The sequence below is a fragment of the Thamnophis sirtalis genome, unplaced genomic scaffold, assembly GCF_051295495.1.
Source record: "Thamnophis sirtalis isolate CommonGarterSnake01/CBP01778 unplaced genomic scaffold, rThaSir2_p1.2 scaffold_8, whole genome shotgun sequence".
Classification (NCBI taxonomy): Eukaryota; Metazoa; Chordata; class Lepidosauria; order Squamata; family Natricidae; genus Thamnophis; species Thamnophis sirtalis.
In genome coordinates, this window is record NW_028261388.1 from 591,117 (window position 1) to 607,598 (window position 16,482).

Here is a 16,482-nt window from a genome sequence, read left to right on the forward strand (position 1 = left end):
CAAAATGTACGTTGTTAAGGAGCCTTGCCCGTTTTATGACCCTTCTTGCCACAGTTGTTAAGTGAAGTGGCTTAGCAGTGGCTAAGTTAGCGACATGGTCCTTAAGTGAATCCGGCTTCCCCATTGAGTTTGCTTGTGGGGGGGTCACACAAGGGGATCACGTGACCCTGGGACACCACGACCGTCGTAAATATGAACCAACTGCTAATGAATTTTGATCATGGGACCACGGGGATGTTGAACTGGTCATAAGTCACTTTCTCCAGTGCAGTTGTAACTTCAAACGGTCACTAAGTGAACTGTTGTAAGTCAAGGGCTCCCTGTAATTTGTTGACCCCCCCCCCAGGCCAGGCCTTCTGGAGGCCTCTGAAGAGGGGCTCCTCTCCCTCCTTGGGGGTCCCTTGCACAGGCGGAAGACATGGCTGTGCCCCATGGGACTTGGGTCCCCCCCCCCCGGAATTCACTCCGATTCCTCCCCGGCCCCTTTTGGGAAGCATTGGAGGCCCAGAGCTGGATGCAGGATCTCTTCCATCTTGTGCCTCTTTGACTTCAACTCCCAGAATTCCCCAGCCTGCCACAAGTGATAGAGTTGCATGGGGCCAGAAGGACCCTTTCCTCCAGGGTTTCTCAGCCTGGGCAACTTTGAAGAGAGATGGACCTCAAGTCCCAGAATTCCCTAGCCAGGTTTCCTCAGATGGGGGGGGGGGAGAACAATTCACCCCCCCTCCATTTCCCCAGATGCTTCCCCGGCTGTAAAAAGCCCTGAGTGGCTGCAGAGCGAGAGAGGGAGGAGGGACGGACTGACGGTGTAAGATTGGAGCCAAAAAGGTCAACCCCCCCCTGCCCTCCCCTAAGACCACCCAGAGAGCCCTCCTTTTAAAAAAATACTCTTTTATTTTGTGGGGAGAGTAAAAAGTAGATGAAAATACATGATCTGTGGAGGCAAATGTTTCTGCAGGGAGACGGGAGGCAGAGGGGATGGAACCGCTTCGGGGGGGGGGGCAGGGGGGCCCCTGTCCGAAGGCCTTGACCTTCAGAGGATGCATTTGGGGTTGGGGCCAGTGGAGGAGCCTCCCCTCCGCTCAGCCTCCCTTCTCCTGGGGGGGGATGGGGGGGAAGGGAGTCGGAGGGGAGCGAATCCATCTCTCTCTCTCTCTCCCCCCCCCCCCAATCCCGGCTCCAGAGGAAGCCCCGGGCCTTGTCCGGCCTCCCCTGGGCCCAACCGTTCAGCCAAGCCCCTCCTTTGGTCGTGGTGCAAGCCCGTTCCGGCCACCCAGCAGCCACCGCACAGCAGCCTGGTTCTCCTCCACATCTGCACCTTTGACGGGAAGAGCCACACAAGACGCCCTTCAACCCTTTCCCCAGCCCCCCCCCCCCGTCTCTGGAAGGGAGCCGAAGCAGGGAGGTTATTAACACCGTCACATCACAGCAGCCCCCCCCCTCCCCCCTGCCTGGGGATATCAACACAAAAGCTAAAACCCGAGGGGAGGGGAGAGCCTCAAGGACCTCGGCCCCTCCTGCCCATCGGCTTCACCCCCAGGACCCAGCCCTGCTGTCACCTTCCTTAGGGACAGCAAAAACCCCAATGGGGGAAACTGAGGGCCGAAGGGGGCCAGGCGCCACTCCCCCAGGAGGGAGCCTTTCCCATGGCCCTGCCCCCTCCGCCCTGGAGGATAAAGGCCCCCCTCCCCAGTAGGCAGTGGCTCCCAACGTCCTTTGGAGAGCAGCAGGTGGGGGTGGTGGTGCTGGGAGAGTCATTTCCTGGGGGGGCTCCTTCCCAAAGCAGTGGCATTGCCCCCCTCCCCCCCCCATGGAGAGGTTCCTCCACCAGCTGGCCGGCCAGTCTGGGCTAGAAGCGCTTGTCCTCCAGCTGGGAGCCGACCACCAGCTCTTTGCTGCCAAAGTCCCACCAGGCGGTCATGTGGAAGGCCATGTTGGACAGCACCACCAGGTACTCCAGGAAGGCGAACATCGTGTACACTGCAAGGGGAAGCAGAGGCAGGACGGGGCGTCTCAAGGCGGGAAGGGGCCTCGGAGGTCTTCTAGCCTGGCCCTGGCTGGGGGATCCTGCCAAATTTGGAGAGCCCCGGTAGGAAGCAAAACCCACCCTGCCCGGGACGTCCTGCTCCACGTCGGGGACTCCGTTCGCGTTCAACGTCCGCACCCCCTCCTCCCTTCTGGCAGCCAAGAGAGTTCCTGGCCATGCGCAGAAAGCCTCCCTGTGGGGCTTTCGGGGGCCTAAAGCTTCTGAGCTCCCCGGACCCAAAGCCCCCGTTGGTTTTGCATCATTGGCCACGGAAAGCTTGCTTTGCACCCCATAAAAGGTGTGGGCCCCCAAGGAGGGTCTCTGGGCCCCCAAAAGGCCTGCTGGCTTTAATAAACCTCACTCCGTAAAAAGATCCATGCCTCCAAAACTGGCCTCCCTCCCGATTTAACGGGCTGATATCGAAGGGCCTGTTGGGCTGTTTCCATGTCTCCAAAGGCCTTTGGAGCGGAATTCCTTTCCTGTGCCTGGCCTGACTCCCAGGGGGCTCAGCTCCAGGACCCCCCCCCACCCGCTCTGAAGGCTCCAGCCGTGGGAAGGGGGAGCAGAGGGCAGAGCGGGGGTCTGGAGAAGGGGGGGGAGGGGGGCTGCCTCACCTCCAGCCTCACAGTAGAGGTTGTGGCGGAAGTAGCAGCAGACGGCCATCAGGAAGGTCAGCAAGTTGAAGAGGAAGAGCCACCACTTCCACTTGTAGGACTTGCGCTCCTGCGGGGAGAGAGAGAGCGGGGTGACTTCCCCTGGAGACCCCCACCCCCCCCCTTCAGCCCCCTCTGCTTCCACCCAGGCCAAGGGAGCCCCCTCCTCTGCACCCCCCCCCCTCGGTTGCCAGCCCACCCTGGGACGCCCACAGGGTGCGCATGGGGGTCTCCCTTTCCTCCTTTGCAAGCAGAAAGGAAAGCATAGGGTCAGGGGGGGGCACGGGGGGGCTACCTCATTTGCGATTGGAACCCCTGGACTTCCTCCACATCTGGCAAGGCTGAAACTGTCAGAGCTGAACTCCCTCATTCCTACAAAAAGCCACCTTGGACTGACGAGCCCAGCCGAGCCCAACCTCTCTGCTGTTAAGCGAGACGTTTGTTAAGTGAGCTTTGACCCTTTTGCCCCCTTTCTTCCCTTTCTTGCTCCTGGTTCAACCTGGATCGGTGGTTCCGCCCACCCGGCCAGACACTGCCACACATGTGCACAAGCGTCATGCGCGGGAGGGGGGGGGGGGATGGCCAAATTGGTAGTAAAAAAATTAGCAACCCCCCTCCCACTGCTTAGGTGTTAAGCGAATCACTGCAGTCAATAAGTGAGTAGCCCGGTTGTTAAGTGAATCTGGCCTCCCACAGACTTTGCTTGCCAGAAGGTCACCGAAAGGGGGTCACGTGACCATCGCTGGTCCCCTGGATTCGGACCACGTGACTGCGGGGATGCTACAACGGCCGTTAGTGTGAAACGTGGTCATCAGTCACTTTCATTTAGTGACGTTGTAACTCTGAACGGAGCCCCCCTGCTTCTCTGCAGGCTCCGTGGGAGGCTTCAGGGGGAGGCAGGCCCAGAGAATGAGGACTGGGAGCTCCTCCTCCTCCTCCTCCTCCAGACCCTGCCCTCCTGGTCATTCCAGGCAGTTTCCAGAAACTCAGCCCCCTCCCCACCCCGTGGCTTCCCTGCCCCCTGGGTGGAAAACTGCCGAATGGCAGAGGGGAGAAAGAGGCTCTTCCAGAAGGAGAGCTTTTGTCCAGCTGCTGGTCAGCTTTGCAGGAGCCTCTGGCCGGAGCCCTCAATGCAGGGCTAGAAGGGTCTGGGCCTCCCCCAGGCCTGCAACCTCAGCGGCTGGGCCCAAGCCTCCACCCCCAGGGCTGGAAGGGGCCTCGGCCGGAGACCCCCCCCCTGAGTCCCCGTGAAACAGCTGCCCTGCCTTTTCCCCAAAGCCCCCCCGGGATGCAGGACCTGTAACTCCCGGGGGCGACTTCTGTTCCCCTGCGTAATCGTCCTCCCTGCCAGGTTGCTTCCCTCCTCGGTTACCGTCCACCCGTTGCTCCTCGTCCTGCCTTCAGGGGCTTTGGAGAACAGGACGACCCCCTCCCCTCTTTGGCAGCCCCTCAGATACTGGAAGGTGCCATCGCTCCACCCCCATATCTCCCGTAATGGTGAAGCTATGCAGCTGCGCCAGAGGGGGCACAAGATCCCTCCCTGTGGGCACGGGTGCCATCGGCCGCTGCTCTTCTGCTTTTCAGCCCCCAAAGCGGCCACAAGCAGCCAAAGACGGGCATGCACAGCCAGCCAGCTGCTCTCCGGGTTTCCGGGGCTCTCGCGCACACCAAGACCAGCCGGCCGGTGTACCTGCACAGGCTGGAAACCGGAGGACCAGCCGGCCAGCGTGCGCATGCCTGTCTTTTGGCTGTTTATGGCCGCTTTGGAAACCAGAAGCTCAGCCGGCGTGTGCACCGGCCAGCTGCTCCTTGGGCCTCTGGTGCTGCGGGGCATTGTTCATGCACGCCCCAATGCGCTTCGGGCACTTGGGGCCCAAAAGGTTCCCCATCATCCCTGCCCTCGTCCTTCTTTTCCTCAAAGGAGACCTTCCCGGTTCCTGCAACCGTCCTTCCTACGCCTCAGCCCCCCCTGCCCGCATCCTCTCTGTGGCTCTCCTCTTCTGGGGCCTCTGGAGAACATCCTTCCCCAAACCCCCTTCGCGGCCGAGCGCAGCCCAGGCCCTGCTGCAGCCGGAGCCAATCCCGGAGGGCTGCGGCTGCAGAAGCAGACCTCACCCTCCGATCCTCTGCCTGCCTCGGCTCTCTTGAGGCAGACAAGCGCAACCAGGGTGGTTTTGCAGAGGGCTTATTTAGAGCAGACGGTGGTGGTGCTGGGGGGGTTGGGGGAGGCACCACCGGTGGCCCTGAGAAGCAGCTACTGGTAGCATCACACGAATGGGCCACAAATAGCCCGTGTGGTGGTTTCAGTTTGAGAAAGTTTGCAGAAGGAACCGCGCTCTGGATGGGGCTGAGAAAGTCCCCCACACGTCGTTTCTCTTGAGCAATCTCTGAGCCCCCAAGAGCGGGTGCTGCAACACACACACACACCCGTCTCCCTCCCACGCCAGTCTTTTCCCCTTTGGGAATTCCCTCAAGCGAAACACCCACTTGGGAGAGAAGAGCAAAGAGAAAAGCCGGGCACAAGGGTGAGAGCACAGAGGGGAGGCCTCTGCCGGCACCTCTTCCGACTCAGGGGGCTCCTATTCAGGGGCAGGCAGGGGGGGGTCTCAGCTGCAGCAGCGGAGGGAGAAGGGGGTGAAAGGGGAGGGGAGGGCTGGCCAGACTCCCGCCTGCAAACCGAGACAGATTCACACGTGCAAAAGGAGCCGCCTGGGAAATCCTGGTTACTAACCATAGTCCTCAATTTATGACAATTGAGCCCAAAACCTACGCCGCTAAGTAAGGGATTTGTTGAGTTCCGCCCGGTTTTACGGCCTTTCCTGCCCCAGTTATTAAGTGAATCACTTCAGCTCTTAAGTCAGAAACACGGTCGTTAAGCGATTCTGGGCTTCCCCTGGGACTTTTGCTAGTCAGAAGGTCGCAAAAGGGGATCGTGTGACCCCGGGAGATGGCGACCGTCACAAATACGAGCCGGTTGACGAGCACTTTGATTAGGTGACCATGGGGATGACGGAACAGTCGTAAGTGAAAAACCCCTTTTTGCAGCGCCGTTGCAACTTCAGACTGCTGTAAGTTGAGCACTGCTTGATGTGGACGGGGGCTGAATTTCCAAAGGAACCCCCCTGCGCCTCCCCTCCCCGGTCTCCCTGGGGCTTCTTGGGCTGGGCACGGGCCCACAGGATCAGGCCCCGGGCTTTGGGAAAGGGGGGGGCTGGGTGCAGCTCAGGCTCAACTGAGGACAACAAGCTGCGATGTGAAAGTTCACACAGGAAGTGGCTGCGCTTGTGCTGCTGGCTGTGTGCAAATCCTCCTCAATGGGGGCAGAGGGAGCCTCCCCTGCCCCACTAACAACCTCCCCCTCCCTCACTAGGGCTGGTCTACCGGAGAGGAGGACTCCAGACACACACACACACAGAGACAGAGCTTCCTTCCGGTATCTGAGGGGCTGCCCCAAAGAAAGAGGGGATTGTGCCTTGTTCCCCAAAGCCCCGGAAGGCAGGAAGAGAAGCAACAGAGGGAAGCTGATCCACCTGGGATTCAGGAGAAACTTCCTGACAGGGAGGACAATTTAATCCGTAGAAGTTGCCTCCAGAAGTTGTGGCTGCTCCATCCTCCATCACTGGAGGCTCTTGAGGAAAGACTGGGCAGCCCCCTATCTGAAACGCTCTAGGGCAGTGTTTCTCAACCTTGGCCACTTGAAGACATCCGGACTCCAACTCCCAGAATTCCCCAGCCAGCATTCGCTGGCTGGGGAATTCTGGGAGTTGAAGTCCGGACATCTTCAAGTGGCCAAGGTTGAGAAACACTGTCCTAGACACTTCCCCATCTTCAAGTGGCCAAGGTTGAGAAACACTGGTATAGAGTCTCCTGCTTGAGCAAGGGGGTTGGACTAGAAGACCTCCGAGGTCCCTTCCAGCTCTGTTGTTCTGTCCTCTCCCTGGGCTCACATCACAGCTCCCCCCTTGGCTTCCCACATCCTCTGCACAACAGCCATAACTCCAGTCACCCCCATCACGATCACGGTCAAAGGGTAACCCTGGGGGGCCGAAGGGTAGCACTCTCTTTGCGGTTGTAGAGGGATGAGAGACGGCCTTGAGGCCAGTTGCAGGCGGAAGGAGATCCTCACTTCATAGAACGCTAGGGCCAGAAGGGACCTTTGGAGGTCCTCTAGTCCAACCCCCTGCCCAAGGCCCTTATGCCATCCTGAGCAAATGGTTGAGCGATGGTTCTGCCTTAAAGGGAGAGAGGGATAACAATAGAGTCACCGGACGCCTCCCTTACTCCGAGGGGAACCGAGCCAACCTTCTGTGGCGCAGAGGCTTTCCATCAGCCGTGTTTCCTGGCCTACCTCGAAGAGCCGGCAGCAGTAACTAGATGGATATTTCTGGGATTAAACCCTGTCCAGAGCCAGACTTATTGGGAGGGGATGGGTGGGGGTCTTGGGCCTCCTGCAGAGAGGCTGGGCTGGCTGGGGGTCCGGGGGGGGGGAGCCCTTGTGTTGGGCACCAGGGCCGCCCAACTTTCTTCCAGAAGAGACGGAAGGAGAGGGAGATGGGGAGGGATAGGAAGAGGAGGAGGAGAGAGGGTAGGAAGGGGAAGAGGTAGAGAGGAATAGGGGAGAGGAAAGGGAAGAAAGAAAGGGAAAGGAGGGAGGGAGGAAAGGAAAGTAGAGTGGGGGTAAAACAAAATAGGTGTATGGGATGGTAAGCAAAGCAATCCCAATCATATATTTTATTTTTTATATGGAAAAATGAATGTTTAGAAGTGTTAAAAGGTGATAATAATAACTGTATACTTGCAAATGTGTGTATGAGACTAAAAGAAACCTCCTTGCTGTCTAGGGGATTCTGGGAGTTGAAGTCCACAAGTCTTAAAGTGGCCCAAGGTTGGAGACCTCTGCCCTAAACCTTCTGGGACCCCAACGCACCCTCCCCTCTTCCCCCAATTATGCCCCGCCCAGTACAAACAGGAGCCGCAGGAGCAGGAAGCAACCAAGGCAAGCCAGGAAGACTGCCCCCTGGTGGCCAAGGACCATCCTTTCCCTCCTGCAGCCGGCAGAATCTCCGGATCAGCCCCCAAAAGCCAGGATTCAGTTCCAGGGGCGCCTCCCAGAGCGGCCCCCAAGCACAGGCAGGAGACCGGGTGTGTGTGTGGGGGGGGGCTCAGGGGCTTCTTGTACCCGGCCGGCACCAGTCCAAACAACACAGCCAGGATAAAGCGAAGCAGGGGGGGCCCTTGGGGCTCCCTGAACTGGGTGCTTTTCTCACAGACGTTTCTTTGCCATGTTAGGTGGCGCCATCAGTGCTAGCCAGAGGACTGGTAATGAAATAAATGCCTGCAAGGAAACCACCAGGCTCAGGGAAGACCAAGAACCTCATGGCTGTTGTCATCGTCCTCCCCACCAAGCAAACCCCACTCCCTGCTAGCACAGATCAGGTTCCCTAGCTGGGCTGCGAAACGCCTGCAACAAAACAACCCCAGAGAGTACCAAGCCCCCCTCCTCCTCCTTTCCACAAGCCTCCCTCCCTTCTAGCGCTGATGACGTTCCCTAGTTGGGTACTGAAAGGCCAGCAAGGAAGCCACCAAGCTCAGAGAGCAACACAGTTCGACCCTGAGCTGCAAATATTCTCTCCTATAAGAGAACCAGGTTGTCCTCAGCAGAGGAAAATATGTAAATGTAACAAAGGTTAGAGGGGAGGGAAGGAGGACAGTAGGGAAGTCAGGATGGAGAGGAGAAAGGAGAGGAACAGGAACGGCAGAAGAAGGGGGGAAGGATAAAGAGGAGGAAGAGAAAGAAGAGAAGGGAAAGGAGGTGGGAAGAAAGAAGGAGAGAAGAAAGAGAAGAAACTGGGGGAGGAAGGAAAGAGGAGAGGGTAGTAAAGAGGGAAAGAGGGAGGGAAAGAAAGAGAGAAGGAGGGTTGAAAGGAAGGAAGGAAGGAGGGAGGAAAGGAGGGAGATTAAGAGAAAAGGAAGGAGGAGGGAAGGAGGGAAGGTATGTGAGAAGGAGGGGGGGATCGAGGGAGGGAAAGGAGGGGGAAGGAAAGGAGGAAAGGAGAAAAGAAAGGAGGGAAGGCAGAGGAGAAGTAAGTAAGGGGGGGAGGGAAGAAAAGGGTAAATGAGGGAAGAGAAGAGGGAGGGAAGGAATAAGATACCTAACCTTTGATGTTTATAATGATTTGATAGTATGGGAATATCTCGAAATGTAGTTGTATTGTTTTTTACAAGTTATGGATGTTGTATTTTCGTTTTACCAATAAAATCTTTTTTTAAAATTAAAAAAAACAAAAACAAATATTCTCTTCTATCATGCTAGGCAGCATGGGGTCAAAGTTCATTGGAGATCTTCCACCCGAGGCGACTAAAACAATGGCGTGTCCAAAGAGACACCCTCTGCCTTCCGGAAGGGAGCCTCGGACACAGCTCGCCCCCTTTCCTTTGGCCCTGGCTTCCCGGAGGCCTCACTCCCTGTGCACCTCCACTTTCTACAGAGCGCCAGAGGTTTCTTCCAAGGATCAAGGCTGCACCCTCCCTCTCCGCGTGGGGTGAACTACGGGCAGTGGGAGGCCCTTTGAGAGACTCCCAACCTGGGACAGCCTGCCAAGGACGCTGACCTCGGATGCCTTCCCCCTCCAGCAGCTTCCCAGGAGGATTCTGTATCAAAGCTGCTTCGCCAGGCTGGGAGCTGCAGTCGCCTACAGCTGGGGAGGCACCGAGCGACAGCCATAACAGCCCCTCCCAACAAAAGGAAGGCCAAGGACCTGCTGGCCAGGTGGCTCCTATCTGGCGCAGGGTCAGCAGAGGTCAGGCAAAGCCTTAAAGCCCAACAAGGGCCAGGAGTGCCGCCTCGGGGGCCGGCCTGCCATGAACCCTGGAGGGAGGCTGGAAGGGAGGGCCAAGGCCTGGGGAGGGGGGGGAGTTGAAACTGAACTGTGAGAAGAGTTCTGGGAGGGGCCGGATGGGCTCCAGGGTTGTTTGCCTGGGAGCAGAATCCCCACGCTTAAGAGGGACTGTTTGCAAAAACGCCTCTTTTAGAACCGTCTTTAGGACAGGGAGAGACAAACCAGGGGAAGGGACCAAGGGGGGGAGCGACAGCTGCTTGGGAAACTGGGTGCAGCTGGGAGTCCAAAGGAGAAGGCAGCTGGGGGGAGGGAAGGGGGGGTGTCTAGGGGGCATTCTTACCTCCGGACTGATGGCATACTTCTTGGTTAGCCGCCAGAGGAGGCAGGTCAGGAACATGTGTCCGAGGGCCGAGACAATGAAGAGGCCGAAGGCGTGTTGGTGAAAACCTGCGGGGAGACAAGGGGGAAGAGAGTGACGGTGTGGGGGAGGCGGGGAGGTTGGGGGGGAAGGAGAAGGAAACAGAGAGGGAGGGGCTGGGGGAATGATGAGGGAAACAAGGACAGGGGTGTGTATGTGTGGGGGGAGGGCAATCAGGGAAGAAGAGAAGGGGCAGGGGTGTGACAGGGAGGGGTGGCATTTAGGAGGGAAGACAAGGTGGCGGGGGTATTGGTGAGGAGGGGGTGATGACTCCATGGATGTGTCCCCAGTTTTCTCTCCAGCTCGAAGGCGGATGAGCCATTCCTGGGCATGTCAGGGAGTTGGCCAATGGCTCCCAGCAGCCATCTGGGATGGATTTGGCTGAAGTGCAGCTGCGGCAGGGAAGCCCTGAGGCTCCGGGTGGGGAAATAACGCAGGTGGAGGAGCTGCCTTCTGCATCTGATCGCAGGGCAGAGAAAAGGCAGAGCCAGATTATTGCGTTACTCTCCGGTTTGGAAGCATTTCTGCTCTGGACAGGAAGGTGCTGCCGGGAGGGTGAGGACAGCAGAGAAGATTATTGGCAGTTCAGGTCCATCTGCCCAGCACAGGGCACACAAGCGACGCTTGACCAGAGTCCGCAGGAGCATCTGGGACGCCACACAACCCCTTTTCCCTGACGCCTTCGGGGAGGGCCTTACATCCAGATTCAGCCACAGTTTTGCTCCACGGAGCATCAACCTTGGGAAGGCTTAAGCTTCCCTCTATGTCAGTGTTTCTCAACCTTGGCCACTTGAAGATGTCTGGACTTCAATTCCCAGAATTCCCCAGCCAGCGAATGCTGGCTGGGGAATTCTGGGAGTTGAAGTCCAGACATCTTCAAGTGGCCAAGGTTGAGAAACACTGCTCTATGTATTCAAGATGGACAGGGACTTTTGTACGTATGTATGTATGTGTGTGGACGCAGGTATCCATACATCCCGTCCCTGTGTGTGTGATGTAGGTGTCCCCTTTTGGCAGCCGGCCAGAGGGTTTCAGTCTTCATGGGTGTGCCCAGAGCAAAACATGACCGTGACGGTGATCTTATCTTACCCGGGGAGAAAGCCTCGCCCTTCTTGAAGGGGGGGGAGGGGAATGGAAGCTGGCTATTGAGCACAGCAGGCAGACGGAGGGGATGCTGGGAGCGGGGGGCCCTCTTGCCTTGCCTTGAAGTTTGGGCCTCTTCAGCTGGGGCCTTGGGTGCTTCCTTTGGCCTCCTGGCCTGGAGGACCAGCCTTGGCCTCACCGGAGTGGCCTCTGGAGGTCATCAGGTTGGAGCGGGTGCCGGCACTGGACTTCCTGGGGGGGGGGGGCTCCCATTCAGGCGTGGGGGCCTGGAAGACTTCTTGCACTGGTGGGGGGGGGGGTAGAGAGAAAAAGGAGGGGGCACCACAAAGGGATGACACGGGGGGGGGACAAGGGGGGGAGGGCCGTGCCCAGTGTGTATATGTGGGGGGGGGGAGGAGACTGAGAGGGGCAGGCAGTGGGGGTGGCAGAGAGCAGGGGGGAAGAGACGGGGAGGGGGGTCAAGGGTCGCCCTCCCCTCCCGGGGAAGAGAGGAAGGAGGGGGCACCACAAAGGGATGACACTGGGGGGGGGGGCAAGGGGGGAGGGCCGTGCCCAGTGTGTATATGTGGGGGGGGGGGCAGGAGACTGAGGGCAGTGGGTTGGCAGAGGGCATGGAGGGGGGGGGAGAGACGGGGAGGGGAGGTCAAGGGTCGCGCTCCCCTCCCTCCCCTCCCCCACCTACCGTGGTTCTCGGCGGAGGAGACGTAGGTGAGCAGGAGGAGGCCCAGGTTCTCCGCCAGCGACAGGGCCAGGACGGCGTGGCAGAGGCGCGAGTAGCGCGGGTGAAGGCAGGTGCAGGCGCGGTAGTGGCGCCAGTAGGCCGAGGCCACCAGCAGCCGCGGCGCCGAGTGGAGGCCGATGCAGAGGCGCCAGACGTAGCGCTCGGGGGTGGCGGCTCCGATGGCGGCGCTCAGAGACGGCAGGTAGTTCGGCACCTGAGGGGGGAGAGGAGGGGGGGAGGAGAGGGGGGGCTCAGCGGGGGGGGTCTCTCCTCCCCTCCCTCCCTCCCTCTCCCGCCGTGGCCCCCGTGACTGACCCCGCAGTGGGTGGCGGTGGCCTCATGGAAGTGGAAGAGCAGCGACCAGCCCAGGCAGAAGAGGAAGCCGCCCAGCGGGCAGCCCACCGTCCCGGCCGCCAGCCAGGTGAAGCGCAGCCGCAGCAGCGCCCCGTCCCGCTCGCGCTCCAACGGCAGCGCCACCTGCAACATCCCGCTCGCCTCCTCCGCACTACGGATCCCGGCAGCCTCGACCGCCGCTGCACCGCCCGGGGATGCCGGGAAGCGTAGTTCGCAGGCGCCTCCTCCTCCTCCTCCGGCCGCTTCCGGCCCCGCCTCCTCCTCCTCGCTGCTATGGGAACGAAGCGCACCCGCTTAGGCCCCGCCCACTTCCACCGGACGCCCTGAGACGCCGTCCCCCCCACCCCAGCAACAGGGCGCTCCGCTCCCCAGCCAATCGAAGCGTCCCAGGGCGCTCTGTGGCGACGGACGTCAGGAGGGACGGCGCGGCGGATTGGAGACAGGGCGACGTTTGGGGGAGGGCTTAGGGCCCGACCAATAGAAAGCCAGCGCGAGGCGCCGACGTCGAGGGAACGGAGCGCCAATGGGAGCTCCCGGGGAGAAGGCAGCCAATCGGAAGCCTCGCCGCCCTGACGTCCCGCGCGGATGAGCGTCGAGCGTGCGTGTATGACGCAGTTTCGCCGCTGCCGCCGCCCCCCCCTCCGTCGCGACCCCTCGAGCGGCTGAGGCGGGTATCGTGGTGGCGGAGCCGCCGCCGCCCTCAGGCTCTCCGTCGCAAGAGGCGCCGCTGCGAGCGAGCGAGCGCTAGGCCGGGCCGCGGGCCCTGAAGCGAACGCCGCCCTTCCCGTCTCCCTCGTCGGGAGGCCCAGCCTGGAGGAGGAGAAGAAGCGGTGAGGGGGGGGAGGGGGCTTCTGGGAAAGGAAGGAGGGAGGGGCCGCGCGGCTGTTCGGCGGTGGGCGGGGCCTGCCCGTCACGTGCGGGCGGCCGAGGGGCGCGCACGTGCGGGGCCCGACGGGGTGTGTTTGATGGGGCGCCGTTCAGTCTGCGGTGGAGGGAAGGCGGCCCATCCTGCTGGTTCACGAGAGCGGCGAGAGAGCCGCTCTGCCTCCCGAACTGGAGCCGAGACAACCGGCCACGGCCTAGACGCCGCGAGGCAAGAGTTACACGAACACCCAGGAAACGCTGGGGTAGAGCTATTAAAGCAGGGGACCCCCTCAAACTGTAAGGCTGGTGGACTTCAACTCCCAGAATTCGCCCGGCAGCTCTGCCGACAGGGACTGCTGGCTGAAGAATTCTGGGAGTTGAAGTCCACCAGTCTGAAAGAGGCCAAGTTTTGGGACCCCTGCATTAAAGGAAGGATGCAAAAGGAAACTGGAACGGATTTATTTTAAATAATGAAATTGAATTGGTAAATTGTCTTGTGGTTAGTTGTCCCCTTCCCCTCCCCATGGCTCAAACACCCCCCACCCAAAGCGGAGCTGGGCGGGGGGGAATTCCCCAGGAAGGGAGCCGGACGCCGAGCAGACCTGCCGTGAATGTGGTTTCTGGGCTGTTCCCCCCTTATACACCTTGCAGCCCTCTGGGCGTTGACACTCTCTCCCTGAGTCACCAAGGCCGCTTGGAGGGTTATCCGTACCCATGGGGACGCCCGAATCAAAGTGCAAATGGGTGTGGCACCTTCTTGGAGTTGCTGAGAGGGCTGGGTTATAAACAAGAGATAGGTGATGTCTATCCCTTCTCTGGATGCAGAGGGTGGCCTCCTTAAAACCCTGGAAAGGTGACCCTGAGGACACAGGTAAACCTCCAAGTGGCTAAAGAACTCTCACAAAGAGCGCTAACAACCAGGTGACTGCAAGGAATATAAATCCTTCCATCCTCCTCCATTCGTTCAGTCAGAACTGAATGAAGCTTCTTGGATGAGAAGCAAAACCTCTTCAAGGAAAAACAAAGTCCAGTTGCCTCTTGAAAAAGCATCTTTGGGACAGCAGATGAGACATCAAGAGTTGACTGCTCAACTGGGGACACAGCTGGAGAGCTTCAAGCAATGAGTGTGGACATGGGTTGGTTCATGTGTCATGCTGGTAGATGAAGCCAGGAATTCTTTTAGCTAGACTAGGAGTTTGTTTATTAAATTGTAAGCCTTTATCATGTGTGTGTGTATACATACATACATGTGTGTTGTATTTGTGCTGATAAATAAATAAAGGGAGACTAGTATAAATCTATTTCAAGCTATTTAACTCTCATCAGCTAGCCATATTTGGGCATACCAGGGGCTGTGACATTAATTACATACATACATACATACATACATACATACATACATACATACATGGCTTAGCTTAATGGCTAAGACATCTGCCTAAGATGTAATACAGCACAAGTTCGAATCCCAGTAAGAGTATGGCTAGCTGATGAGAGCTAAATAGCTTGAAATAGATCTATACTAGTCTCCCTTTATTTATCAGCACAAATATATATATACATACATACATATATACACACACATATACATACATACATACATATATATAATTTTTATAAATAAGGCAGCGAACACACCTATTGCACCCTCTTCCTCCTATTTTTCCCCACAACAACAATCCTGTGAGGTGGGTTGGGCTGAGAGAAATTGGCTGTCCAAAGTCCCCCAGCCAGCTTTCATGCCTAAAGTGAGACTAGAACTCACCATCTCCGGACTCTAGCCTGGTGCCTTAACCTCTAAGTCGACTTCTGATGCAACTAAACTGGACAAAACAGCTTATTTCAGCAGAGTATAGCACTTTAATTTTGCTATAGGTTTATATGACATACCACTTGTTAATCAGTTAATAATCTTACCTAAATCAAAGAGTATGTGGGTGGGAGGCAACTCTAACAATTCTGGGATAAATTTTCCTATTCCAAGAAGTAGCCTGTGTCCAGGAGGAATCTTAAGTCATCCCTTCTCAGGGACGCTGTAACAATCAGGTTTTAACTGCTTTCCTAATTGCATTAATTTTGGGGGCAAATCAAATTGACCTTGCTAATCATCAGCAGACTCTTACCAGATGTCGACAGCGTGTTGGAGTTGAATTCTTTGGACTTGCCTGTGCGGAGTTCAGATGCCGGCATTTCCATGTTGCAATTGGACCAGTTAATTTTTTCTTTCTAAAGGAAACTAGGAAAACCAGAAGGTTCTAGTTTATTCTGTGTAGAAAGCCTGGGTATAAAATACATTCAGCTGCTTCTGCTTGGTTGATGGGCTAATCTGGGCTGGGGAGAATCGGCCAGGCCTGCTCCATTGTGCCTTATAAAGACATTTTCTAGTAGCATCTGGGTGGCCCCTCCGTGCATGGGGAGGGTCTTTCAAATATCATTGGCTGAGATTTTGGGGAAACATTGTGAATGGCAGGGGAAGGTTGACAACGCTAATAAAAATAAGACCTATAGCTGCTTGCATCATTATACACTACAATATTTTACAACGTAAGAGATTGGCATGTAGGTCTCTTTCCGTCTTGAGTCTAGAAGAGAAGTATTCGTGACATTATGGAAATACTTTTGTCCTAAAGAGATCGTATATGTCATTTCTTTATGAATTTAAAACTCTGGTTCGGTAGCCAAGACCAGAGGTTTAGTCTTCCCAGCTGGAGCCCATCCTCAAGAGAATTTCTCCTCTACCAGAGGGGACGCTTTGGACTGTTCAGTCTGTGGTATTTATATGGTGCCTGTTGTGTGTGGCTTTTAGATGTTGATTGGGGTGTTGGTGCCTGGCTATTAAGTTCTTGGCTCTTGTTTCCTTGTGCTTCCAAGCCCTCCCCTCCTACTACTTGACAAGCTGGTGGTAAATCAGCACTCCCGTTGACTGAGGAGGAGGGGCCATTTCCCAGGCTTCAGTCAGCTGTCGTTGTGCCTGCTCATCCCAACAATCTTCATGGCTGCAAAATTGGACGTATATCCTTGTTTATTGCAATGAGATTAGATCCCACAGACTAGGCCTCCTCCGAATTCCATCCGCCGGCCAGTGTCGACTGGCGACTACCCGGAGGAGAGCCTTCTCTGTGGCTGCTCCGACCCTCTGGAACGAACTCCCCGTGGAGATTCGTACCCTCACCACTCTCCAGGCCTTCCGCATAGCTCTTAAACCTGGCTGTTCCGACAGGCCTGGGGCTAAAGACTCGCCGCCCCACTTCGAATGCTATGATGGTTGTGCTTTTAGCTATGTATGGTTTTTTATGTTTTTGTTATTCCGTTTGTATTTCCCCCCCCTCCCTTTTTGAGTTGTGAGCCGCCCTGAGTCCCCTCAGGGAAAAGGGCGGCATACAAATAAAATTAAACCAAACCAAAACCAAACCAATGAGGCCACCCATTTAATGCTTGTATGTTATAACAATTCCTTTTATTTTTAATAACCGTACCCTACGGTCATTATTTCCAAGACCCTC

General features: G+C 57.2%; 2 protein-coding genes across 3 annotated transcripts in view; one reads left to right on the top strand and one right to left on the bottom strand.

Moving 5' to 3' along the window:
• Window positions 1-1,778: 1,778 nt before the first annotated feature.
• PGAP2 (post-GPI attachment to proteins 2) lies at window positions 1,779-12,337 on the bottom strand. The gene is made up of 5 exons (XM_014075794.2): window positions 12,077-12,337; window positions 11,723-11,975; window positions 9,859-9,965; window positions 2,641-2,749; window positions 1,779-1,980 (listed from the first exon to the last, which is right to left on the bottom strand). The coding sequence occupies exons 1-5, from the start codon at window positions 12,245-12,247 to the stop codon at window positions 1,850-1,852; spliced, it is 771 nt and encodes a 256-aa protein (XP_013931269.2). The 5' UTR covers window positions 12,248-12,337; the 3' UTR covers window positions 1,779-1,849.
• Window positions 12,338-12,684: 347 nt separating this feature from the next.
• Window positions 12,685-16,482, top strand: part of NUP98 (nucleoporin 98 and 96 precursor) — a 40,113-nt gene continuing 36,315 nt past the window's right edge. The window contains exon 1 of one of the 2 annotated variants that reach the window (XM_087720917.1): window positions 12,685-12,945. The gene's annotated coding sequence lies outside the window, so the exon portion shown is untranslated. The remainder of the gene's footprint in view (window positions 12,946-16,482) is intronic. The other variant, XM_087720916.1, reaches the window with a different exon arrangement.

Bases quoted from the DNA above. Each gene is read 5' to 3' on its own strand.
- PGAP2 (XM_014075794.2), bottom strand. From the start codon at position 12,247: ATGTTGCAGGTGGCGCTGCCGTTGGAGCGCGAGCGGGACGGGGCGCTG. The intron at 9,966-11,722 runs GTAGGTGGGGGA...GTCTCCCCGCAG, and splicing joins CTCCTCCGCCGAGAACCACG to GTTTTCACCAACACGCCTTC. The intron at 1,981-2,640 runs GTGAGGCAGCCC...TTCCCCTTGCAG, and splicing joins CCTCTACTGTGAGGCTGGAG to TGTACACGATGTTCGCCTTC.